This window comes from Pecten maximus, chromosome 6 (genome assembly GCF_902652985.1).
Source record: "Pecten maximus chromosome 6, xPecMax1.1, whole genome shotgun sequence".
NCBI lineage: Eukaryota > Metazoa > Mollusca > Bivalvia > Pectinida > Pectinidae > Pecten > Pecten maximus.
Window position 1 is genome coordinate 32,783,306 of NC_047020.1, and position 26,597 is coordinate 32,809,902.

The 26,597-nt window shown below is 34.2% G+C and overlaps 1 protein-coding gene across 1 annotated transcript in view; it reads right to left on the reverse strand.

Annotated features, from left to right (window-relative positions):
- Positions 1-2,485: 2,485 nt before the first annotated feature.
- LOC117330146 (serine/threonine-protein kinase Nek1-like) overlaps positions 2,486-26,597 on the reverse strand; it is a 37,489-nt gene continuing 13,377 nt past the window's right edge. Inside the window, 19 exon segments of the mRNA XM_033888365.1 lie at positions 2,486-7,668; positions 10,293-10,310; positions 11,302-11,434; positions 11,985-12,121; positions 12,581-12,993; positions 14,334-14,401; positions 15,164-15,283; positions 15,848-15,914; positions 16,568-16,718; positions 17,332-17,571; positions 18,353-18,487; positions 19,159-19,329; positions 21,118-21,277; positions 21,936-21,987; positions 22,498-22,775; positions 24,901-24,951; positions 25,149-25,223; positions 25,860-25,985; positions 26,423-26,528. Of these exon segments, the coding sequence (XP_033744256.1) occupies positions 7,661-7,668; positions 10,293-10,310; positions 11,302-11,434; positions 11,985-12,121; positions 12,581-12,993; positions 14,334-14,401; positions 15,164-15,283; positions 15,848-15,914; positions 16,568-16,718; positions 17,332-17,571; positions 18,353-18,487; positions 19,159-19,329; positions 21,118-21,277; positions 21,936-21,987; positions 22,498-22,775; positions 24,901-24,951; positions 25,149-25,223; positions 25,860-25,985; positions 26,423-26,528 (2,509 nt within the window). The 3' untranslated portion in view covers positions 2,486-7,660.

Sequence of the window (26,597 nt, forward strand, 5' to 3'; positions counted from 1 at the left end):
AATATGTAGATAAACATTACCATTAAATATCTTGATAAGCCTTACCATTTAATACGTAATCATTGCTATTCAATAATGCAACTGGAAATCTTGAACTGAACCGTAATATAGAAAGATATAACAAGTCCTATGTAAAATGGCATTAGAAATGTCCATAACACGATATTTCATACATTAGGAAACTTACTCACTCTTGACACAAAAAAAAGTTTTATATATCATTTAACAGTTATGAGAAGTAATATGTTTTTTTCGTCAGACAGATCTAGATACGTTTGCATTTTAATAAAGAATTTCATTAGGAAGCGATTAACTCCATAACGTTTCGATATTCTAAAACAGCATAAGTCAAACTTCTTTTCGTAACAATCAACGCATACCAAGCTTTGAACTTTCTAAAAGCTGCCTATCTGTGTCACAATATATGAGGAAGCATAGCCACATTTTCATTTCTACCAATATATACAAAAATGTATATATATATATTTCTAATTTTTTTTTTTTAATTTTAGATCTACATACTTCCTTTGTTTGATGTTGTTTCGATGTATGCCCACGTTTACTCACCATTCTCTGTCCCTACAGACCTTTGCAGTGTTGACAGACCGTTAACAATTGAATAAATAGTAAACTAATCTCCAGAATCTCTAGATCTCTCTTTCTTCCTGTCATTCTTCTTTGCTGTTCTTTTTTTTATAATCATTATAAGTCATGATACTGTATCGCTATCCCAATCTTTGTAATATACATTTGTAAGGGCTTGTATAAGTTGTTTAAATAGTGTGCCCAATATAATTGTATCTAAGCAATAAAAAAACATTTAACTCAAATTAAATAAGCGCGAGATGTATACAATTACATTAAAGGCGAAATGCCAGGGCATGCAGGCCGGACTGATGGCGAGCGGGCGATGTTGATTGGATAAAAATTAAATCGTACATCTTCCCTAGTTGTGCATTGTCAGGAACTTGTGAGGTAAGTATGTCTATCACTGAAACATATTTGTTTTATGCTAATTAGTATGATATATTTAATACTCTTAAATGTCTCACTCAGCTGTATACAATTGTCTGTTTGTGATGCACTATCAAAGGTCATATGCATACATTAACACGATAACTGTTTAAATTTATCAGATTAATTCAAACACTGCCACATTCTAATTTGTGAAGAAATAATTAACCACCAATTGCCGGGATATTCTGAGAAAAAAAGGTGCGATAAAATTGAAAACCTCATGCATATTTGTGTAACAACTTCCTGGTTTTATATTTGTACATCAAAATAATTTGTTAAAAGGACATTTTAAAAAATTATCCGGAAAGATCCATGAATTATTTATTGAAATAGACACATAAATAACAATTGGTGTAAAGCAGACACAGACAGAGTGACAGTTAATACAAACAAGCGATGTCATATATTATTTTCTTAAGTAAACATATATTATCAGCGAGAATTACAGTTGATTTTTATATTCCTAGATCGTTTGGTGTTAGGAGTATGGCTCGCTAGTCTGATACACTGATAACAGTATTATTTAAATACAGTCACGGCACTATTGCTTTAGACAGTCCTTTCCAGATATATATATCATATACGATAAGTATATTCCATGTATAAATTAATTAAGAATTCACCCAAACTATGAATTTGCGTTTCTATTGTATACATATGTACCAGTGTTTCCACGGTATTCAACCTATAATCATATATAGTTAGTATACTGTGAACGTACATCTTTTAGTGGTACCTAATCTTGGTGGCATGATTTTCCAAGATCATTGGACTATCAATGTGAACCGTTTGTATATCGAGTTTATTTATGAAGAAAACGTGTAATAAAGCCTTATAAATTCATTTTCAGATTTATACGTTCGGCGTAAGCTATAAATAACAGATTTATTGGCAGTGTCGAAAGGAGACTGCAGACTCATCTACATCAGGCTTATTGTTACCATAACCAACTTCGAAAGATTACTACTAATCTGTATGGAAAGCAGCTGGATTTCCATTTCTTGATAGCAGTATCCTTGCTTACCTAACCTTTGGTAAAAATTTACTTCTCATATGAACAAAACAACTAACAGATTCTCTTGTGTTCTTTTCTTCTGAGCTTAAATTAAGTGCCTCATTCTTAATAATTTTTCAATGGAGAAAAGAACAAGAATTTCTTAATATTTTGGTATACCTGTATACTACCAAAACCTCCAAACTAAATATAAATAATTTCTAATGTTTTCATTTTTTAGAACACATTTATTTCGGTTAGGAGACCACTTAATGAAGCAAACAAATCACTTCTGACAGGATGGCAGACTCTCAAATGATATTGTTATGATGTCAACAGTTAACACACCTAGGAAACAATCGGGCCAATTGACACTTTGAAAATAACAACTGGGAATGGTAAATTTAACACCAATTTAGATCGGCTGGGGTATTTCGGCATCGAGTATTTGATTAAAGAAAACCAACAACACAGCTGTGATCATTCAGTTTATTGAAAATGGTCATTAACATTGAATGAGAAGTTCCTCGTACATATTTATGGTGATGTAAACTATTACAACACACCAAATAGCATTGTGCCACTACAGGTGCTACCTGGGTAGATAATTAAAAAGTTCATTCAATGACTCCTGAAAACCAGATGAGCACTGTAGCTTAAAAATCGCCATCAGGTACATAATGTACATGTATACATATTTTGATCAGATCAGGAATTATTTTGGAAAAAAACCCCAACAATATTTGAAAATAAAACCATGGCCTTTTAAAGCAAGTTATACAGAAACAAATGTGTAATACTGGTCCCATTGCCATTAGAAACAGACTTCAAAACTTGTGTTTGATAGAATTATATTTTGTTAATTTTATTTCGATCAAAACATCTTTCTATCCTGACCCAATTTTTGCTCTAATAAGCAACGAGTGAAATGTGAATTTTCTTACCATGCAAGAATGATCAAGGTTAGATCAACATGCATACAAATTTAAAATAATATTGAATGAAAATATGATTGTTTTATGAATTGAAGAGATATAACCAATAAAGAGAACATGACCTTACTCCGACACAAAACCAACCTGATGGACGGAAGTGAAAATAAATAAATTTCTGTTAAGTTAGGAACTAGAGATTAGACAACTTTATATTTTATGATAGAGTGCGCCCTATATAAAACATGGATTTTGGTGTACACAATATCTGCACCATCTTTGTTTATTATAAACAACCAAAAACTGTTGATTTCAGACTCTATCAGTCAATGATAATCGGCAAAACACGAAAACTTTTCAAACAAAATGGGAATAATAATAAGCATAACAGGTGGGCTTATTAAAAAAATGTTTTACATATAGGCCACAATCAATCTTAAAATACAAAAATGATTTGCAAAATCAGAACTGTGTCGACTTTCTGGAGGAGTTTCCAATCTGTTAAATGTCATCGGAGCCACAAAATCACATCTAGACGCTCAAGATGTATATCACACTTCAACGTTTTATAACAACTATGTAGAATGACAGAATGTAGCATTTCACAACCTTCCAAACAAAAAAGAAGAAAAAAAAAAAAAAAACTATTCACATCACAATCATATAAGAGGTACTGCCTGACTAGCGAGTGAAAGCACCTACTGTTGTTTGTAGTTTTATAGTGAAACCTGTCTATACTGACATTCTGAGGGAGTTATATAGTGAAACCTGTCTATACTGATACCATGAGGGAGTTTTATTGTGAAACCTACCTATACTGACAACATGAGCAAGTTATATAGTGAAACCTGTCTATACTATGATGAAACTTCCAATATAACAATACCCTGAGGGAGTCATATAGTGAAACCTGCCTATACCGACACTCTGAGGAATTGAGTTACAATTTTGGTATTTTTGCTTGAAGTCAGATGGCAGTAAAGTCCAGTTTCATTTTACATACATAACTCTTTTTAACTATCAGTAATGTACACCATAGCGGCAAAACTTTAAAAGCATTCAAAAGTGTCAGGGTCTACAGAACTTTGAAGCACCAGACCCCAGTATCACAAAATTTCTTAGTATTTAAGAAGGATTTTAATGAAGAAAATTCTATTTCAACACAAGTCCTTTTTCTTTATCGCTGTACATACTTTTCAGGCTCAGTTTTGTCGACTCAAAATAAACATGTTTATAGTTTAATCTTTAATGAGGAGTCTAGCTTTCAAGAAAATAACAATTTGAGGAGAAAGAACTGTCTCAAAGTTACGAAATTTTGTGAAACTAGGTGAAATAGATTATATACTACAATCTGCAAGGCAATAAGATACAACACAGTTTTAGAGAAGCAAAGTAAAAACTTTTAAATGATCAATGTTGATGTTGTGATGAATTGCTTGTCATGGCATAAGTACCATATAGGAGGCTGCTACCATTTACAGCACTTTTTCCGCAAATGCATAGTTTTGTTTTAGATAAGAAACATCTCATTTCTTTTTTTTTTTTAAATAAGACAATGTTCCAAAGCTCCTTGAAACTGCAGATAAAGAAATGCAGTCTTACAAATCGTGTGATTGCTGCTGAATAAGTCCGATCAGGACTATGGATGGACGGAACATAAAATCGACAAAAACGTGTAAATTAAATAGTAAATAAACATAAAACAAGGTGAAAAAATACAACAATGTATATACATTCTGTTGATAGATCAAGAAAGAATACTTCATTTGTACGGGACGGAAAACAAAATAATCATTGTGTATTTATACAGGAAATAACAACTGCTAAAAGTATCATAACAACTAATTGCTTGATCTAAGGTTTTGTTAACCTCACTATTCAACATATATTTAAACATATCTGGGTATTTAGAAGTCAATGTGCCACTGTATTTAAATTCGACAAATAGAAACGTGATTTCTTTTTGTACATGTATGTCTTGTAAGAATTATTAAATGAATGTAAGAACGTATTTCATGAATACAACATGCATAATTCTAATGATATAATTATGTTGAAGTTTTATAAGCATTTAAATCTATATGATCACATCAGATAATGTCTTTTCGCTCATCAGTCTTGCATTGTGATATCGTAAATTTTTCAATCATTTCCCAACAAACAGCTACATACATTAATCCTAGTACCACAACACAAAAAACTATGTTACAATTTATACTTTGATATATATATATTGTATACACACACTTCAACCGTAACAATCAGTCTAAATACAAATAATGCTCACCACACACATCAGCAACATATATTGAATGAAAGGCATTATAAATTCATTTGTCAAGTAGATACAATATTTGAATGGAATGTGTTCCTGACAAATTTTAAACAACATTTATAGTAATACTTAGTGAAAGACAATTTTACAGTCGTGGTTTCTAAAACTACAAGTACTTTGTATATCTGTTTTCAGTTTACATTGTACTTATATATTACTTACACCCTGTGAAAACAATACATTTACATATACAAGTACAGGTAATGGTTTTATTTACTGTCACAGATTAAAACAAAACTTAGAAGTTGAAATGTTGACATTTCTCATTATCATATTTTTCAATTACATTGTTAACCATATGCAATATAATAGTTTAATGAATTATCTATATTACAACACAGGGACTTGACAAAATTTCCCACACTATTGGTCCATATATATATATGTGTGTATTAAGGATGATGGGTTGGGACTTCGTGCCAGGTCCCTGCGAAATTACATATAAATGATCTTGGTCACCGAATTGCACTAAGACAGTGACCAAACTGGCAATGTTACACAAAACATATGTGTATGGCATTCTCTAGATGTCAGATTCACAGAATCTAAACTCAGTATGTACACTCTGACAGATGATGACATCAAATCAACACTTGTTTTTTTTTTTTTACATTAACACATACTCCATATCAAGCTGAAGTCATTAAATTGTTAAAAATTAATTATGATTTATAATTTGGAACTATGTGTTGAAGACTTGCAGCTGTTTGCCAGTCGATGATAACCACCTGCTTGTAACTGATATTAAGTAGAAGTAATTCAACTAGACAACCAGCTTTATAGTAGCCTAGCAAGCAGTATACAATATCCACTGCAAATCTGATCAACTTTACCATTCACAATGACCATAGCTTTGAGTTCCAAGAGCCCCATGTTCGATGCACTTATCATTTCTTCACATTACATTTCTTCACATTTATTTCTTCACATATCATTTCTTTACATTTCATTTCTTCATATTTCATTTGATCTTCACATTTCTTCACAAATCATTTCTTTACATCTCATTTGATCTTCACATTTTTTCACATATCATTTCTTCATACAAAAAATGACTGTGCTACCAGTTGTGGACAATACAACTAGACTTGTACAAAAAACTGTTATGCAAGCCTAAGCATGCAAATCTCTGGTCTCAGTTCTAAATATCAAAGGAGGCAGAGAAAGGTCAGTCTAACAGGCTTTACTTTGGTGTAGCACCTTGTAATCTTCAAAGATAAGATATCTTCCAATCTTCAAGATTTTTATTGTTGCCATGATATAGAAGATATGTATATAACAGGACCCTTGGATTTTGAAGGTGCAATGATCATTGTCTAACAACATTTATCACATTCACTGTATATATCAGTAGAAGGTAACCTCTCCTTTGAAAATTACTCACTATTATCATACCACTTACACATGTCGACCAGATCCAATTTTTGTCAGATTTTGTTACTAATAGACACTGCCATGTAGTCATCTTATGTATGAATTTGGTCTTAATCAGGACATTTAAATGATATAGCCATAACTTCCCTTCAGTGTCTGTCAATTCTGAAGAACAGATTTTTTTTTCTTTTAATTTTGCATCACGTAGACTATTCTAAATAGAGATTATAGCACAGTAATTACAGTGAAATCAGATTTTCCAAAAGATAATTAGGTCCTTTTTCAACATATCATTATTTCAAGCATTGCACTCTTGTCTTTGTACTTATTGAATCACTATTAAAGTTGGAGGCAGACAAAGCTAAGTCAGTCGAACAAGAAAACTCCAGGTATACATCTGAGGTGATTATTTTATTCCATTACAGGGTGTTTTGCCATCGTCATGGAAACTGAGATTACAGGCTGTCCTGTCCTTTTGTGGATGTCACTAGCTACTACAAGGAGATTCCACTTCAAAACAAACATGGCTGTTCACAAGGCAATAAAGCCAGTAAACAAACAAACAAACCATGATTGTTAAATTGTTTTTTGTACTAATTAATGATGGTAAAGACACTTGGCTTGTTATATAGTCTCCAATCTCCTTAAAACACAATAAGTTTTCTAATATTTCTGTTGCTTTTACGCACAAAACATCTGAAAAGTTCTACCGTCCAAAAACTCAATTTCAAAAGGCACGTCGCAATAGGTATGACTTCTAAAGGCTGCATTAGAACAGCTCACTTAAAAACATTTAAATTAAATGTCTTTAAAAAGAAAAAAATATTAAATATTCATAAGTTTTCTATTGAAAACTTCAGCAGTAAATGTTTACACAATGTTTACACAATGTCAAAGCTCTGTCCAGTTCCCAATTGTCAATTTCTGTATCCATCAAATGTACAGAATCTGAACATGTTTAAGGATTCATCCAGCAGAGGTCCGCTTTCTCATGGTCCCGTTCTTCATTTAATTATCTGTAAAAATAATGAATTCCTTATTATTGTTAAACTATTATTTCAGTTGACTAACTTAGATATTACTCTTACAAGGATATCACTGTTAGGTGAACTATCCCCTGTGTAAATATGGACACGTGACACCACTAACGGGTACTTAATCATCAATATCATAAATGCAGTATTTTCAGGCTTTAGCCATAAAAGTCAAATCTGCATTACTAATAAATCATTACAGAAGTTTTGTTTCTTTCTTAATGAAAGAATATGTCAATATCATTATGCTAATTGGTATTATCTTTAACGAGATAAAAACAATGTCATGTAGTGAATCTGATGTCATATTGACATTTTTGAAGTCAAAACTAAATTATCTGGTAAGCTACAATGTGTATAATATGTAAACACTTTGTATCAATTATGTAAACTATGGTTGGATATTAGATGATGTTTGGATCACAAAACAAAAACACACTGCTATTCATAGGCTGATAATCATGTAGTTTAAAACTCCTGGCATTTCAGTAAAATGACCATATATCACATACTGAAATAACGTTTCCTGATAACTGCTATACAGTCTTGTTTCCAATTAAAGTGATTTCTACAACTACTGCCTTTAATAGGAACATGATATTTTTTGTCTAATTCAAACTTGCCTTTGGTTGGCAGATATTAATGAATAACAGTTTATATGTGGAATCTGATCAATAAGGTGGTGTTTTAATCAGTGAAAATGTACTGTAAAAACATCATAGAAAATTAACCATTTCACAACACAAGTACAATAAGCTTTTGACTGCAGCTGACTGTCAGAGCGATTACTGAATTCACAAATTGGTATTTTGTGTCTCCCAAAGTCAAACTCCCAAAGTCAAACTAGACTCTGCTAAAACAACCCCCCCACCCCAATGTTAATTAGTTGAAATCTGGAAAAATTGGAAATTCTACAGAAAATAAAAAACTATTGTGCTGGTTGAGACTAGAACAAGGGTACTGATGGAAACATAGAATCTAATATAAGTCTGTGATAGAAAGGACGACTAGTAGATCAATGTTTACTTACAGAGGAGATGCTTGGACCACTAGGATTACGTACTTACTAACATAGAAGGTGACCTATCTGTTGAAAGAGTGGTTTTGGGAGATAGGGAAACAGATTCGATGACATGAGGACTTAAATGATATTTAGCTTTGATAATTTTAGAATCTTACATTCATTTAAAGTTATATAGTATTAATTACCTTAAGAATAATTCACATTAAAGAAAATTTGACTGTAAATCACAGTCATGAAGAACGTTTCAAAAGAATTGGTTAAAAGAGTAAGCAGCATTATTCTAGAGATAAACTTTACCTGAAGTTACAAATAAAATAGCGTAATCCTGAAGAATATCATCATAACGAATCATAAAATGTAAGTGAAAACTTAAGCTATCATGGTATATATGTATGAAGTTGATTGAGAGAGTATAGCAGCATTTCTCTGGACAAATTTAATCCACAGATGGAGAGACCAGTGAACTCCATGATCACATTTACTGCTATATACTTCCTATCTTCATTGACACAATATCTTAAAGACACTAACGTCTTATATTTATTTTGTAATTTGTGACACAAGTTCAAGTTGTTTTAAGTTGACACAAATGAAAAGTTTCAAGTGACACAATTAAACCATTGTGAATGTGACATCAGTGCTAGTCTATGCAGATCATTAAATCAGTCTCATTGTCTGGATTCTACACTACAAGAAATGCTGTCATAAAGGAAGAAAGTTAAGTGCAGTTTACAACAATAGATATTGAAGAAGTCTACCTGTAATCCTAGTAAATGGCCATGGCTATCATTGCACTGTAAGAACTAGCAGCACCCATCACTAGCTACAACATCCCTACTGATGATGTACATATCGGATGGAATACTCTCTGATACAGAAGATCTGAGTTATAATACTGTCAGGACAAAACGAAGATGACATCAAACGTTCTATTTTGGTTGTCAATGTGTACTAATTTTGATATGATCCGTTATCATGTGCTTGGGCTGTTACAAAGAGTATCACATTTATCAGTCTGAGAGGTACTGTTTATCAACAAGTGGAAACACAGACAATACAAAATCAACAGTTGTAAGCTTCTGGTGTATTAAATGAAAGAACACTTCAAATCATCTATGACAACACTTCTGGTGTTAGGTGATAGATCTGTTACAGTAGATGATGGAGGGTGACAATAGTTCCAGCATTATCAATTATTCCTAACACTTTAATTTCATTCTTTCCCTATAAGTAATTCTTACCTACCACTTACACAGGGCTTTTCATTCTTTCCCTATAAGTTATCCTCGCCTACAACTTACAAAGGAATTTTTGTTCTTTTCTTACAACTAATTCCATTTTTGTATCAATAATCTTTCAATAAACTTCTCATATTTAAAATATTTTACTAATTCTTGATTCCAAGCGAGAAAGTGATACCTTTCCTTGGTGGACAAAATGGAATGCTGGGAAGAAAAGTGAATGCTACTGTTTGTTTTGGGGTTTGACTGAAGACTGTAAGAATATTATGTTGATGTGAAGGCACAACAATGTGAAGCCACAAGAACAAAGAGTTACGTCATACCCAGTAACACTCACTCACCGTTCTGGGATCTCTGTTCTGAAAGTTGTCGTCATTGTAAATATAAAACAATTGTTTAGAGGTATGTATTGATTTGTAATCTAGACTACTGGTTTTAAACTTGTTAAGAAAGTATTGATTTCATATATTACAAAAAGGTCTGAATTGTATACAAAGAGCAATTTAATTGTAAACTTAATGTGAAGGGAATGTGCTCACCAAGATATACCCCCCCCCCCCCCCTCCATTCATCAGTAAATTAAAATACCGCTACATGTATATTTAACTACACGCATATCATAATATTGTTTTCAAAAGAGGAAATTAAAATTATAATCTTTGACACTTCATTCTTGTCAAGTGACCACCCATATCTGATCAGGTAAACATTGAATCTGTCAAGAGAAATATTTTAATTAAAACAAGCTTTAAATTTATATTTTAATTTAGGTGAAGTACGACCTTTGGCTTTTTAGCCCTGAACAATAACCACCAAAATTACATATGGTACAATAGATCTCGACGGTACTTTGGGGTCGATATAAACTTAATCTGTTTTGGGCTTCATGAGATAACTTCACTTGATTTACAAAAGTTTTGTGCTGCCAACAAAAACATGGATACAAAGTTAACCTGATGTCTAAATTAAAGTTCTGTGCTATGGACATAAGTACAAACAAAGTGATAATTATACACTCTTTCTTTACTAGGTGATGGTATAACAACTGATTTAGTAACTATGTAGAGAGCAAAACTAAAATGGATTTTGTATGTATATTTTATATATTGAATTGATTATAAATAAAAATACATGTAATTTAAAAGATTCTAAATAATTTTAGGACAAAATTTGATAAGAAAATCATACAACAAGTTACAGTCATATATTCAGGCTTTGGTAAACATGCAGGAAAATTTAAGGAGTACGTTTAATAGTTCTAACCATGGAAATTTGTTCTAGCTTTATTTTATGTTTAAATGTCTATGGTTCACTAGACAGATCACAGATCAAAGACAGGTATTTCCCTACCTTCTGTGAAGGCCGAGTCGGCCATGACGAGTTGGAATATTTTAGGGTAGAGGTGCTCCTTTTCTTTACCCAGCATCTTTGTCACAATGGCAACACCATCCTCCATGTTCTCATCCTCGTCTTCCTGCAGAGCCTGAAACATACCAATTATACTGTGTAAAGTCACTGATTAAAACAATACACCTTAGTGTGTTTTGTTGTTGGGTTTATCCCTCCATGATCAGCCGTGGTCATTTTAAGGTGGGGTCTCCTTGAAGTAGTTGGTGACTACCTCACTTAACAACATATGGGTGGCTCGCCATATGCCATCCAGAGCAATTAGGGCAAAGTGTCTTGCCCATGGACACAACTGTGTCGTTGCAGACTGGTCTGTTTCTCAGCTTCTCGAGAAACACAAACTGCTACAGGAAGCATCAAATCATACCCCTCAAATCTTCACCTGAGATACATTGCCAATGCTCTAACCAACTGTCAGCTATTGCAGCCCCTCACACAATAGTTAAGATTGATCTACTAAAGCCTCTTATTAATTGGTAAAATGATATACATAGACTGCATGGGGTTACTAAAAATGACAGGAAAATGGTTTTCTTTGAAAGGACAATTTGAACATGACATTCAGTAACTAGCTAGATCTACTTTAAATATCATTTAAAATATAAAATGTGCTTTTTAGTATTTACCTGTACTGTTTTATAAACTTTGAGGAACATATCACAGCCTAACTGGTTTTCTAGCTCGGCTCTAGATTCCTCTAGTCTGCTGAACAGGTCAAAGTCCTCGTCATCATCTCCGAACTGTGTGTCTGCATCACTCTCGTCTGTAACAAATTAAAACTGTGATTACAACAGACTCATACATCTATAATACCATATTCCTGCATAAAGTTTCTCAGAAGATACACTAGATTTAGTATATCAATTTTATAATAATGATACGATATACAGGAATAACAGACTCTGAAATGGACAGGTGTTCTATGAAGTTAAAATTTCTATTTCATTAACTTAATTTGCTCTCCGAGTATATTGTCTCTCGCACATATTTATTATTTTTTGATGTCAATGATATGTAAGTTTGTATATTGTGTATGTGTATGATACTGATGAGTCGGAAGACTCAAAGTTAAGAACTTGAACTTGAGCTGACTGAATTAAATAGGTCATTTTCACATTACCTAACTATGTGACTGAAATGGATCTGTGTCATTTGACACTCCTTACTACCTACATGATGGAAACAGATCCAATTTATCCTCTGATAATTCCTCACTACCCACCTGACTGAAACAGATCTAATTTATCATCTGAAATATCATCATCCTCTTCATTCTCTTCTGAGTCTTCCTCTCCTTCATTGTTCTCTTCTTGGTTCTCTAAATCATCATCATTATCATTGTTTTCCTCCTCTTCATCTCCATCGCTCAGTTTCTCTGCCAATTTCCTCTGATACTCGTCAGCATCGTCATTATCACTTTCATCACTGACATGTAACTCTTTCTTGTCATCTATATTTTCCTCTGTCACTTCGTCGTCCTCCTCCTCCTCCTCGTTGATCTTATTGTCATGGTTACTGGCCATACTTAGGCGACTGGTACTGTGTTGAGAGTCCTCGTCCGTACTACACTCACGTATCAGTAGACTCTGCATAGTCTCCCGTACACTGAGGAGTTCCTCATACTCATCGTCATCTCTGTCCAAACAAACAAGAGAACATTCTGTTATGTTTTCTTACTAAATTTTATATCTCAAATGTAATATCTGTTGACTTAACCCTATCAACCCTAAGGAACTTAAGTGGACTCTGCCATTCATTCATCATTTGAAGTCCAATATGGTCAGTAGGGGTGAAAGGGTTAATAAGTAACCATTTCCATGACAAACAATTTTTAAGTAAAAACTCTTCGTCTGTTATGATAAAGAAATCTCCATAACTATGACAGTATATATCTGTATATTAAATATTTTTGAAAAAATATGTTCACGCTTTTCATTCATCTCTTTGATGCTACAGATAACCAAAGTATGTTTTTGTCACTTAATATATTCTTAACTATATACGCTTAAAAACATTGAAAATGTAAGCCCTGGCAGTAAGCCCATCCCTATCTACTACAGTTCACATCAACAAAAACTAATTTGCTGCCCTTTAATAAACCTGACCCCTGCTTTAAGCCAGATACTGTGTATTGGTAAATGGGCTTTTTGAAGGATAACCACATGTTTCCCCAATAGATACTGTGTGTTGGCCCCTGGGCTTACTGCAGGATGTTCTGTCAATATATACTGTGTGTTGGTCCCTGGGCTTATTGCAGGATATTCTGTCAATAGATACTGTGTGTTGGCCCCTGGGCTTATTGCAGTATGTTCTGTCAATAGATATTGTGTGTTGACCCCTTGGCTTATTTCAGGATATTCTGTCAATAGATACTGTGTGTTGAACCCTAGGCTTATTGCAGGATATTCTGTCAATAGATACTGTGTGTTGGCCCCTTGGCTTATTGAAGGATGTTCTGTCAATAGATATTGTTTGTTGGCCCCTGGGCTTATTGCAGGGTGTTCTGTCAATATATACTGTGTGTTGGTCCCTGGGCGTATTGCAGGATATTCTGTCAATAGATATTGTTTGTTGGCCCATGGGCTTATTGCAGGATGTTCTGTCAATAGATACTGTGCGTTGGCCCCTGGGCTTATTTCAGGATATTCTGTCAATAGATATTGTTTGTTGGCCCCTGGGCTTATTGCAGGATGTTCTGTCAATATATACTGTGTGTTGGCCCCTGGGCTTATTGCAGGATATTCTGTCAATAGATACTGTGTGTTGGCCCCTTGGCTTATTGAAGGATGTTCTGTCAATATATACTGTGTGTTGGCCCCTGGGCTTATTGCAGGATATTCTGTCAATAGATACTGTGTGTTGGCCCCTTGGCTTATTGAAGGATGTTCTGTCAATATATACTGTGTGTTGGCCCCTGGGCTTATTGCAGGATAACTACAGTTGTTGATATGTTCTGTCAATGGATGAAATCTTACACAATGTTGATATCCTCTTCCTCTAGGTCAAGCTCTACGTTGTCCAAAAGTCCAACTTGTGGTTCAACCTGCCAAAAAATTATATAAATACTATTCTATCTAGTTTGACAAACAGGTATTATCTTGATAATATCTTCAACTTTACAGTTAATTTGAGTTTTAGATTGGGATTAAGGTTCAATAATCCTCACGAAATATTCAGTATGTGATAATTTGGGAGTCCAGACTTGAGATCAAGGTTCAATAATCCTCACGAAATATTCAGTATGTGATAATTTAGGAGTCCAGGCATTCCTTTAAATTTACAAAACCTATGATCAGATGTTTCCAGAATTTCTGCATACAACAAGGCTGATGAACATACATTTATAAATGTATCTAAATTTCAGGAAATGTGACAAAATTTATTATATTAATTACTAGATACTTTTTTGTGTATTTTCAGATCTGTCTGTTTTGTCAACCCATCGGTACGGATACATGTACACTCAATAATCATCACAGAATATTCTGGTGATACTTGGGACTAAAAATTGGGTGACACAAGAGTGCCCTCTGGCAGACAATTAGGGCCTGTTCATTTACGTGAATAAACTGGCTTGTCAGTTTGTAAATGTAGTAGTTCAAACATATATCTTGACGGACCTGCAAATATCAATACAGGCCTTGGAAGTCTTTGTCAAGGTTCGTCTGAAAACAATATAAAATCACCAGGACCGTCTAGATTTCATAAACAAACAACACCAGTCCAACTGGTCCAACCGTTTGGACTGCAAAAACGAAAACGACCCTTGTTGTTAGTATTGCAAAGGGAGACAACCCAACCATACCTGTTCTCGTTGTTTCTCCAGATCAAGGCTAACCCTCTGAGGATTATCAGCATTCTGTGATGATTGATCTAATGTCTTGAACAGTTTGGCCAAATCTGGCTCAGAGCAGGTGCGTAGCATCTGTAATTAGATAAAGAAATGTAATATTTATTGATTTTTCTTTGAAAACTCTGTTACCGTTGAGTAATATTGAACTCACGTTTTCTTTTATTCATCTAAACATATAATTCATATAAGATTCTATGGAAGTTTGTCTATCAATAAAAGTATCTTCAATGTTCTCAGTGCATGATACATTTTCTGTCTACCTATTGACTGTATGGTGTAGTTATTATTTAATTATAAATTGTCACAGACTACCAAATATGCAACTGATAACAGAATCTAAATTTCCATAATAATTTTTTAATAGTTCTCAGTTAATAATTGTATTTCTATGCCACACCTAAAGATGGAAATGAACAAGTCTAGTAATTAGAATAGATAATTATGTAGCAATGATTATTTTAAACAACTAATCAAAACACAAGCATTCCATACAAAAACAGTTGAATATCTGACGTTATATCTGGCTCTATTCATTGTGAGACTCTAAAAATGTCATTGAATTTTTTATGCAATGTCAAATAATAATGATCATTTATGTAGTACGGAATTGTAACACATTATGTATGTAAATCTTACGTGTGCATTTCCTATATCAAACTGGCCGCTCGTCAGGCCAAGTATCACACCCGAACTCCGCTTCTCACTGTAACGACAACAGTATCCATATCAAAATGCACGTCAGGAATGTATCTATAATATTCTCTATTCTTTTACATGATAAATAATTTCTCTATACCGATTCGTAAAGTAAATTGTTTTTATTAATGATCTGTATTAGTAAATATAGAACAAATAAATTTCTTCCAAGATATTTTTTCAGTGGCTTCTGCAAAATATTGGTTACAAGTTTGTTGAGAAAACAAAATGTAAAACTAAGAATTAATAATTCACAAGGAATATTGATTTTGAAAACAGTACCTGAAAATAACCAAACTAACTGATTTGCAAAAATTCCAGTTTTAAATTTCAAATGAATTTCATTTTTTTTCTTTTTTAAATTTTAAATTTTCATTGACAATTTCATAATGTCACAAGGGTTTCCACAAAAGCTCATTCACAAATATTTACCATTGTATGGTACTGCCACTATATAACCCTACCAATTCAGTTGCGAGTTCACCAGCTTATGAACTGCCAACTGAAATTTGAATTTGAAAATTTAAAAAAAAAATCGCGCGACAAATAAAAAATCGCAGATGGTAAATATAAGCACTGAACGGCTTTCAGTTGGCATTCATATTGACTATGAATGCCAACTGAAAGCCGTTCAATGCTTAAATAAACTGTAGGATTTACCTTGGTGATAGATTGCTTTTGCCCTTGGCCTCCTTGTCAGAAATTTGCGCCTTGGAGACTTCTTTTTCTTTGGCCTCATCTTTGTCCACCTTTTCAAATAGTTTACCCTCCCCGGACAGGTCAACTGCCTTGGGGGTCTGGTCAGCCTTGCCTGTAAGTCAAAGTTCAAGGTAAGCCAAAGCTCAACATATTAAGCCAAAGGTAGGTCACGATGAAGCATAAAAATTAAGATGGCTGATCATGTGACAGAAGTTTGAGCAGGTTTCACAATTTGAAATAAAGCAGAATTAATCTGGGAGTTTTACCACTTTGAAACCCGAACAAAACAGGAAATTAGCAGACATGCAGACGGTCCGTAAATAATGATAAAATATTTTCTTTGATGTCCACAATTCGTACAGAAATAAAATAAAGTGAAATAAAATGAGCAGATTGCATGCAGATTGTATTCAGGAGTGAAAATAACACTTTTCAAAGAGATATTATTTTCTTGTTTTTGATTTCAAACTCATTATTAATATTAAACTATATACAGTACCACTTGTTTTTATTAGAAATTTATTTTTTTATGCTAAAACATAACCTGAATGTATCAAAATTAATGTCCTTGTTTCTAAAATGAGAAAAATTCATTTTCAAATTGATACATTCAAAACACTTATCTGAAATAATAAAAAGAAATTTTCAATTCATTGAACACATTGATCACCTCAAATTTAATGAAGGTTTAAATAGAGAACTAGTATTCCATCCTAACCACCCACCAAAATTCATTGGCGAGTCAGGCTTTGCTAAAAGTACTGGTGTGGGCAGGGCATCCTGCTGTGGTTTAGGAGCGACTACAGGCTTTGGTGGGAAGTCCAGTTTGTTTGGGAGGGGAGGCTTAGCGGATGACAGAGCCTCCATTGTATCTTTGGTTTGATTGGAATCTTTATTCTGTGAAGCAGTGGTGTTGGATTCCTCAGAGATTGGTTGGGATATGTCAGGTCTCTTGAGGAACTTATCTGCAGAAAGTTGGAAAGTCCGTGCAAAAAGTACAAAAAAATTATTCAACTAAAAATTGAAATGAAAATGCTGATACAAATTAAAGAAACTATCTCTTTTGTGAAGCATGCAAACAATATCAAAGGAAAGTAAAGTGGTAGAAACTAGAGGATCTAACAGCAGCAGAAAGAGATTTTAATTTGTGAGAATTTTAATTAATTAATACATCTTATATTATTCAATATATTTAATTAATAATAATATAAAATTCAATATTATAAAACCTTCATCAAGTTGTCACTTGTAACATCATTACTTAGTTTTTTGATGTTTGTAGTAATCCCAAGAGTCATATAAACACACAGAACTCATACAAGATGCTTAGAAACAACATCTGTAAATAAAAGACTGCAGAAAGCCAGTGAAACATGTACATAAGTGTAATATAATCCCTACTTCCGCTTCATGGAACTAAAGCTAAATGCAAAATTTAACTAAATTTAAAACATGTCCTATATTTCCAATTTGTCTACACATGGAATCGAAGATATTTCATCCAACAATAATTTTCATGCAAAATCTCAGCATCTTCAATATAAATATCACTATCATGAGCGAATGACAATGAGCAAATAGCATTTTCTGTAAAATTTAATTCTTATCTGAAATTATGGATGAAGCACAGCACCATAAGCCACTAACAACTTTGTGGTGGGTACATAAAAATAAACAACACCAATTATAAATACACTGGGTACTTGTTATCGCTACTACACAACAAATGTATGACCAGCCACGAACCTTTGCTCTGCTTGGCCTCGTCAGCATCTCCTATAGTGATGGTGCCTTTGTTTATGACAGGTTTGGGAGAGAGTGTGATGGTGGACCCTTTGGCTGGTTTACCGTCCCCTTCCTCGGACGAGGGAACGCTGTCGTCTGTAACAGAGAGAATTATCAATAATGGTTATTAAGTATCACTAACATTCCTCCTGCATCAAACTATGATGTGAAAAAAAGAAAAGATGTTATGTGATGATGACTTTAACAGCTTAAATATATCTTGAAAATAATTATTATTAGTATTTCGTTTTAAATTAATTTCATCTGATTCACATTAATATACACAAAAAATGTATTGTTGGATGAATTCATAGCCTTGAAAACAATTAGATATCACAAAGAACTGGTTGTGTCGTAAAAGTGATCTTGAAGTTATAAAATGAGTTGTTAGACTAAGAATAATTTTCATTAATTTTATAAAGGACTAGTCTAGAAAATGTCTGCAGGACATATCTAATGCCCCAGACTTATATAACAATGCATCCCATGCAGAACGGGTCAAAGATGAAATTTGATCCTTTAACCTTGACTGATGACCACCACAATGTGAATTTGATTTTGCAGTAGAACTTGATATTATGATACTTATTAAATAATAATATTACGAACCAAGTTTGTTCAGGGGTTCTCAAGATACAAAATGTATATGTCGATGATTTGAAACAGGAAGTGACATGACAGGCCGCGAGGGATTGAAACAGACATGGGGAACACTTATGCTCCCTCATAAAAAGGCGCGGGCATCAGAAAATCTGTTTTGTTCATACCTGATTTATTGCTTTCTATGGTACCTTCCTTTATTGGAATTTCCTTTAAAGCGTTTAAAACTGTACTGCCCGGACGACCCCATTGTCGTCTAGAAACAGCTGCCGCTGCCTCGGCTGCTACTGCCGCATCTGTGGCTGGATGCTGTATAACCTTATCTTGTAAACTTGTAGCTGGAAAAGTCAGTTCATATTAAGCAACATTTAAATCTGAATACTGTAATTCTTAAAGATAACATCAGTTAGTTTTCTTTCAGTAACAGAAATTACCAATATTATAGTGTGAGTAAACACTTTTGTCACTATTTGTGTGGTAATTAAAGGCACAAATTCAGATGAGTTACTCAACCATAACTTATAACAAGAGGCCCAGGGGCCTTAACGGTCATCTGACTCTAAATTAAAACCCTTGTATTATTGTAGTATGCATTCTCTGTAGCAAGTATATAGTGGCACTGTTGGCCATAGTGGCCATCTTGGATATCTGACCGACCCAATAAATAATAACACTTGGTCTGGACCATCTAAGGATCATTTCTGGTAAGTTAGAGCTGAATCCCACCAGTGGAATTTGAGAAGAAGTTTGAAATAGGTGTTGTTCAGGAAAACCATGATTGCGCAATCATGTTACAAAATGGCCGCCATTGCTGCCATGCCAAAGTTTTTACAAGGCCGAAAAAATAGCAACACTTTGTTGGCACTCCTTCCTTAACATCCTCACCAATTTCAAGCTCAATGGCACCAGTGGAACTGGAGAAGAAGTTTAAAATGTGTTTTTTAAGATGGCGGATATGGCGGCCATCTTGCATTTCAGACCAATCTAAAAAATAACAACACTTGGTCGTGATCATCTCAGGAACATTTCAGGCAAGTTTCAGCCCAACAGCACTGGTGGAACTTGAGAAGAAGTTTAAAATGTGTTTTCAAAATGGCGGCTATGGGGGCCATCTTGGATTTCGGACCGACCCGAAAAATAATAACACTTCGTCGGGATCATATCAGGATCATTTCAGGCAAGTTTCAGCTCAATAGCACTGCTGGAACTTGGGAAGAAGTTTAAAATGTGTTGTTCAAGATGGCGCCTATGGCGGCCATCTTAGATTTCGGACCGACCCGAAAAATAACAACACTTGGTCGGGATCATCTCAGGATCATTTCTGGCAAGTTTCAGCCCAACAGCCCTGGTGGAACTTGAGAAGAAGTTTAAAATAAGTTTTTCAAGATGGCGGCTATGGCGGCCATCTTGGATTTCGGACGGACCCGAAAAATAACAACACTTGGTCGGGATCATATCAGGATCATTTCAGGCCAGTTTCAGCTCAAAAGCACTGGTGGAACTTGAGAAGAAGTTTAAAATGTGTTGTTCAAGATGGCGGCTATGGTGGCCATCTTGGATTTTGGACCGACCCGAAAAATAACAACACTTGGTCGGGATCATATCAGGATCATTTCAGGCAAGTTTTAGCCCAACAGCACTGGTGGAACTTGAGAAGAAGTTTAAAATGTGTTTTTCAAGATGGCGGCTATGGCGGCCATCTTGGATTTCGGACTGACCCGAAAAATAACAACACTTGGTCAGGACCATCTCAGGATCATTTCAGGCAAGTTTCAGCTTAATCCCACTGGTGGAACTTGAGAAGAAGATTGAAATGTGAAAAGTTTACGGACGGCGGACGGCGCACGGCGGACGACGACGGACGAAGCATGATGGCTATAGGTCATCCTGACCCTTCGGGTCAGATGACCTAAAAATCTGTAACTTCACAACTGATAATCAAAAACATTAAATATAAAGACATAATTATGTACCTACCTCTTCCTGTTAAAGAACTGTATTGAGTTTATCAGTACTTCTGAATCAGTAATGATAATTATTTCTCATAAGTTCGTACTAAAGACCCAATGATTGCAAATAACTATTTGTGTGGAAATTATACCAAGGAGTAATCATTTTCTACCCACCTTCCATCTGTGAGGCAGTCTGTTCTAAAGGCATTTCCTTGATTGATATTTGGTCACCGGCTCCATCTTGCCATCGAGATCGGGACGACTCCGGAGGATCTTGTACTTCCTCCTTGACAGCGATTTCTCCCTGAGCTCCCCATTTACCCCTTGGTGTAACCTAAGAATCAGAAAGGGAATATTTTTTTAACTATTTATAACAACCCCAATTCTATTGTTTACTGTCTGTAAACAATCACTTTCACAGAATTATTTTGATTAAGTCAGTGCCATCATGTCTAATGACCCTCCTTTACTAATTAAATTCACACAAAATACAATTTGAGATGAACTTTATCTATGGAAATGAAAATTTTAAATGTGAACACCAAAGAAATGAAAATCATCTTATAAAAACATTTTTTCCATTCATTACAATTTGAAATGTTTGAAGAACAAGGGAGAAGAAACAATAAATAACAGCTTGTTTGCTGTATCTAAAGCCAGTGTCTGTGTCTCTTTGTAGTAGCTGGTGGCTACCATGCTTAACAACATAAAGGAGACCTGCCAGAACATTATGGGTCAATGTCATGCCCAAAGACACAACTATGACAGTATATCATGGTTTATGATCTGAGCCTGCTGAGAGAAACAAACAGCCTCGAGCAGAGATTGAACCACACAGCTTGGATCTACATCTGAGGGTTCATTTATCTAAAGCTCTAGACTACCTGAGTTATTATGGCCCCTGAAATATCTTTGTATTGTCTTTTTGACACAGATCTGATGAAACCAAACAGAGCCTTGACATGAAAGTCTTTATTAATTCTCTAATTTACCTTCTCATTTAAACGACGAAGAATTTCTTCCTTCTGTTGTTTCAGGGGACTCCTAAAAGACAGAACAAATGACTGAGTCACGCTCAACATATATCATAGCAATAATTTAATCAATGAAGGTGGAACAGTCTTTGCTTATAAATTTCTAACCCATATTGTCCCTGAACAGTATTACTGTCAATAATTACCAGGATTAGGATGATAATGACCCTATTAACCCCATTAATTAAATTAATGCATCCTCCTCTAGTGTCTCTCCCTGAAGTTAAAAGCTGGTAGATTCCATTAACTTATGATCAGAGTTCCCTGTATGTCAATTAATTTTGCAGTTAATGTTGTTTGACATTTCAAAATTTGACACTTTTACCAAACGTTTGAGTAAAACGGGGTGCATTTTGTTTTGCAGAAATTATGAAACAGACAAATAATATTATCTATTGAATTTTTTTTCAATATATCATTTTTTTTGTGATTTAATTCTTTCCTCGAAAACATTGATAGAATAGAACCCCTCTAAAATAACCACCCTTGCAGTAACCTCCATTCCCTCGGTATTGCTTACTTGGAATCCACTGGTGGGGGGTCATCAACCACTACCCCTATGGCCTTCAGGGCTCCTGTCATGCCTACAGCTGGCGTTGGTACAGGTTTGGGTAGTTCCTTTGGCTCAACCCCAACAGCCCTCAGGGCTGCAGTCATCGCCACTGCAGGGGCCGGGCTCATCACTGGGCGTGGAGCTGGAACTGGTCGACTGGCTTTCTGTCTACCTTGATCAAACTTATCCCTGCGCTGCCTGTCCAATTGTTCCTTTAGATGTTTGGCCCTGTCATCTGCTTGTTGCTGAAATTAAACAAGAATAATGTAAAAACTTCTCTTCTTTCCTATTGTTTGCAATAAAAGGGCATGTGTATTTTTCATGGAAATTATGCAACAGAGAATTTTCTTATTCAATTTTATTTTCAGGTTATCAGTTTTTGCATTTTTCTTTACAGGTATTCTCCAAAATAATGATCCCCATAAAAATAACTAATTTAAAACATATTTTGAAATTAATTAATTATGATCCAATACATCACCCAACAAACAGTAATGTTACTAATGATGTAATGAGGAAAACTACCAAAAGTATGACGAAGGTGTATACTTCACATATACTTCACATATACTTCACAGGTATCTTAATCAAGACAGTCTGTATATTTTATTGTTTCATTGTATATTAATTGTTACAGTTACTGTACTAGTACGACGAGATTAATTAGTAAGAAGGCAATGACCTCACTTCTTGTGCTCATTTTAACTTCATGACACCATCTTAATTTCCAATAAAACTTTAATTACAAAGAGTTTACTCTGAAACTGTACAGTGAATTACACTTAAAATTTAAATTGGTGCAAAACGATTTTTTAACAGTATAACTACAACAGAAGATGACTAAATACAATTTCTTACTGACATAGCCAATGACATACAGTGACTTTTTTCTAATTTGACAGACTGTGTGACACAACAGATTAGACTTATCAACCTGTCTAATCTGACACCCTATGGGCATAATACAGTGGTCACCTTTATAATCCGACATCCTTTCAGGACACCTCAAACCAGTCATATTAATTGAACCATGACTGTTTTCAGTTCCACAAGGAGTCTCATTAGTCACCTGGATTGATAGTTTTCACAAGATATGAGGAGGACATGGTTGCTGGATTTTTAAACAATTCAGTCAGATTAGAGAGGTTTCAGTTTACATGATGTATTTATAATTGTGAATGATGAATCAATGTTAACCATAAACTAAAGGAATATATCCCATTGAAATAGATTTATCAATGAATATGAAATTTCCATGACAAAGATCAACTTCTTAGCTGTGTAAAGTACAAACAATGACCAATTTAGTAAGAAAAACTCCACAAAGATCGTATTTGGGAGGGGGCCCTAAACCAGTGGTTACCGTGTACTATATTCACTTATGTGATTATTCTAATTATGTATCTGACATATAATGTATGGAGAGATAGGAGAAAAATGTACCCAACACAATAACCTTACACAAATATATATCACTGTGCCAATTCTTTTTTATTATTATTATTAAGTTTAATATCCTATTAACAGCCAAGGTCATTTAAGGACATGCCAGGTTTTGGAGGTGGAGGAAAGCCGGAGTACCCACAGAAAAACCCCCGGCCTACAGTCAGTACCTGGCAACTGCCCCACGTAGGTTTCAAACTCGCAACCCAGAGGTGGAGGTATAGTGATGAAGTGTCGGGACACCTTAACCACCTGGCCATGCCCCCCCCCCCCAAAGTGTGACAATTCACAACACTTTTACATAACTAAGTGGTTTTAGACTGACCTTTGCATACTGAAAATCAATGAAGAAATGAAAGATTATAACTATAATTATAATTAATTATTATAATGGTAAGTTTTAGTGTACAAAATTAATTTAAATATTAAGCTTGGAGTATATCAATATGTTTTTCTTACTGCTTATATTCAGAATAATGTTCATGACTTAGAGTTTTACAGCTACTTCTTTAAAGTAACTACTATTATGGTTAAAATGTTTCATCTACATGTAATGTAAATACAAATCTTTTAGTGGAATAATTTGTATAGATAGTAATTGTATACAAATAACATCAACAGATACAAGATCAATTAAAAAACTATTTACTTCGACCTATACAGTATGATACAGGGTCAACTATGACTCTGACCTATAACACAGGGTCAATTATGACTTTGACCTAATATACAGGGTCAATTATGACTTCGACCTATGATACAGGATCAAATTTAACACTAACTTTGACCTATGACAGGGTCATATCTCCAATACTTTTTGTACTCTACATCGTCATATCATTACATATTTTGGGTGAATACAACATTCACAATGAAAAGGAAAACATTTTTATTTGTACATTTTGTACTTAGATATGCCAAACTTACTCTTAGTGCTTCGACCTTCTTCCTCCGAGCCTCAGCTTCTGCTTTAGCATCCTGACAATATCCAATAACAAATTTGGTTTTCATAACCAGTATATACAAAACCTAATATCGTTATGTACAACATATTTATAACAATAAGATAGAAACAACCATAAAAGTAAGACAGCAACCATACACACAAAACTAAAAACATGCAAAGTAAAAAAAAAAAGGACTTTAAAATTGAAAACACATTGATGTCAATATACCTGGGGCTTCCCTTGAATCTGTCTTCTCTCCTGGTAATTCTGCATCCTAATTTGTTTTAACTTCTCCAAGTACTCCTGTTATAAATGAGAATCCACATCATTTAAGTTCATCAATATGAAATAGTATATCATGTTGGTTAGTGTTACAAGAGTTTGTACTCTTACAACAGTAAATCCTTTTATATAGCAAGAGATTATCAATAATTAATTTGCAAATTAATTTGTGAATTTAAATATTTTGTGAAAATGAGATCTTCTAGTATTAACTTTAACTATTTAATTACGTAATATTATAAATTTGAGTCTAAAATATTAGGCATTCGAAGAGTTTACTCTGCTCTGAGAAAGAAAATGATTACCCACTAGCATCGAAATATACATCTAAGCGCTGTGTGCGTTTTAAGGAAGATGCTAATCTCACGTGAGGGATTTCACTTTTATGAAATCCTTTTCCATGCAACAATGAACATTTTAAACACTCATTCTCACTTGAATGAAATTGGCACATTTAAAAGATTTATATTTGGATATTGTTAAAAGGAAGAAGCAGTTTTATTCTGAAATTCTTTTTTCAAGCTGGACAAAACGAAATGAAAAACTGAGGAGGAAATACATCAGACACCCACATATATTGTGTAGAAAATTGATCAACAAAACTAATGAGTTCCATTTCAAGACAGTCACAGAATGTTGGAATTACAATACCAATACCTTTTCCTCTCTGTCTCTGGCACTGTCTAGAGCCTCCTCACTAGGTTCGTGTCTGCCTGGTGTAGGGGACTGGCGCGGTCTCTGGACAGCATACGGTGGTGCTGCTGCAGCAGCTGGGACAGCATTCTAAACAGTAATTTGTAAATATTTTTGTACAGCATAAGTAATTAGACTGAGCAAGTTCAAGAGAGTCATTACATAGACATAAAATTAATATTTACAAGAATTAATATTAACTACAATGATGATATGAACAATGTATAACCGGTTACATGTTCTCAGCAATGAAACAGAAATATTATATGTACATGTAATTGATGTACATGCAAAACCTGTATATAAAGGTCACTCTATGGGATGGAGGAAATGGTTTTCATACACAGGTGGCCTTTATACAGAGGTTAAAAATTAATACAGTGTTACATTGGAAACCAAAACAGGTGGTCTTTATTAACAGGATTTTTTTATACACAAGTAGCCTCTAGGGCAGCATTGACTTTAAATTAATTTTGAATATGTCAAGAGTAAATTTAATTCAAACTGACACAAAAATGTCTATTTACCCCAAATAAGTCAGCATTTCCACGATGTCTGTTCATGGCAGCTTCCCTCTTCCTCATCACAAATTCATCAACTATTCTTGCCCTTTCCTGTGCTGGAGTTACAGGTCTAGGGACACATATCAAAATCCAGTAAGAAGGATATAATTATCAAAAAAAAAAAAAATTATCCGAAACA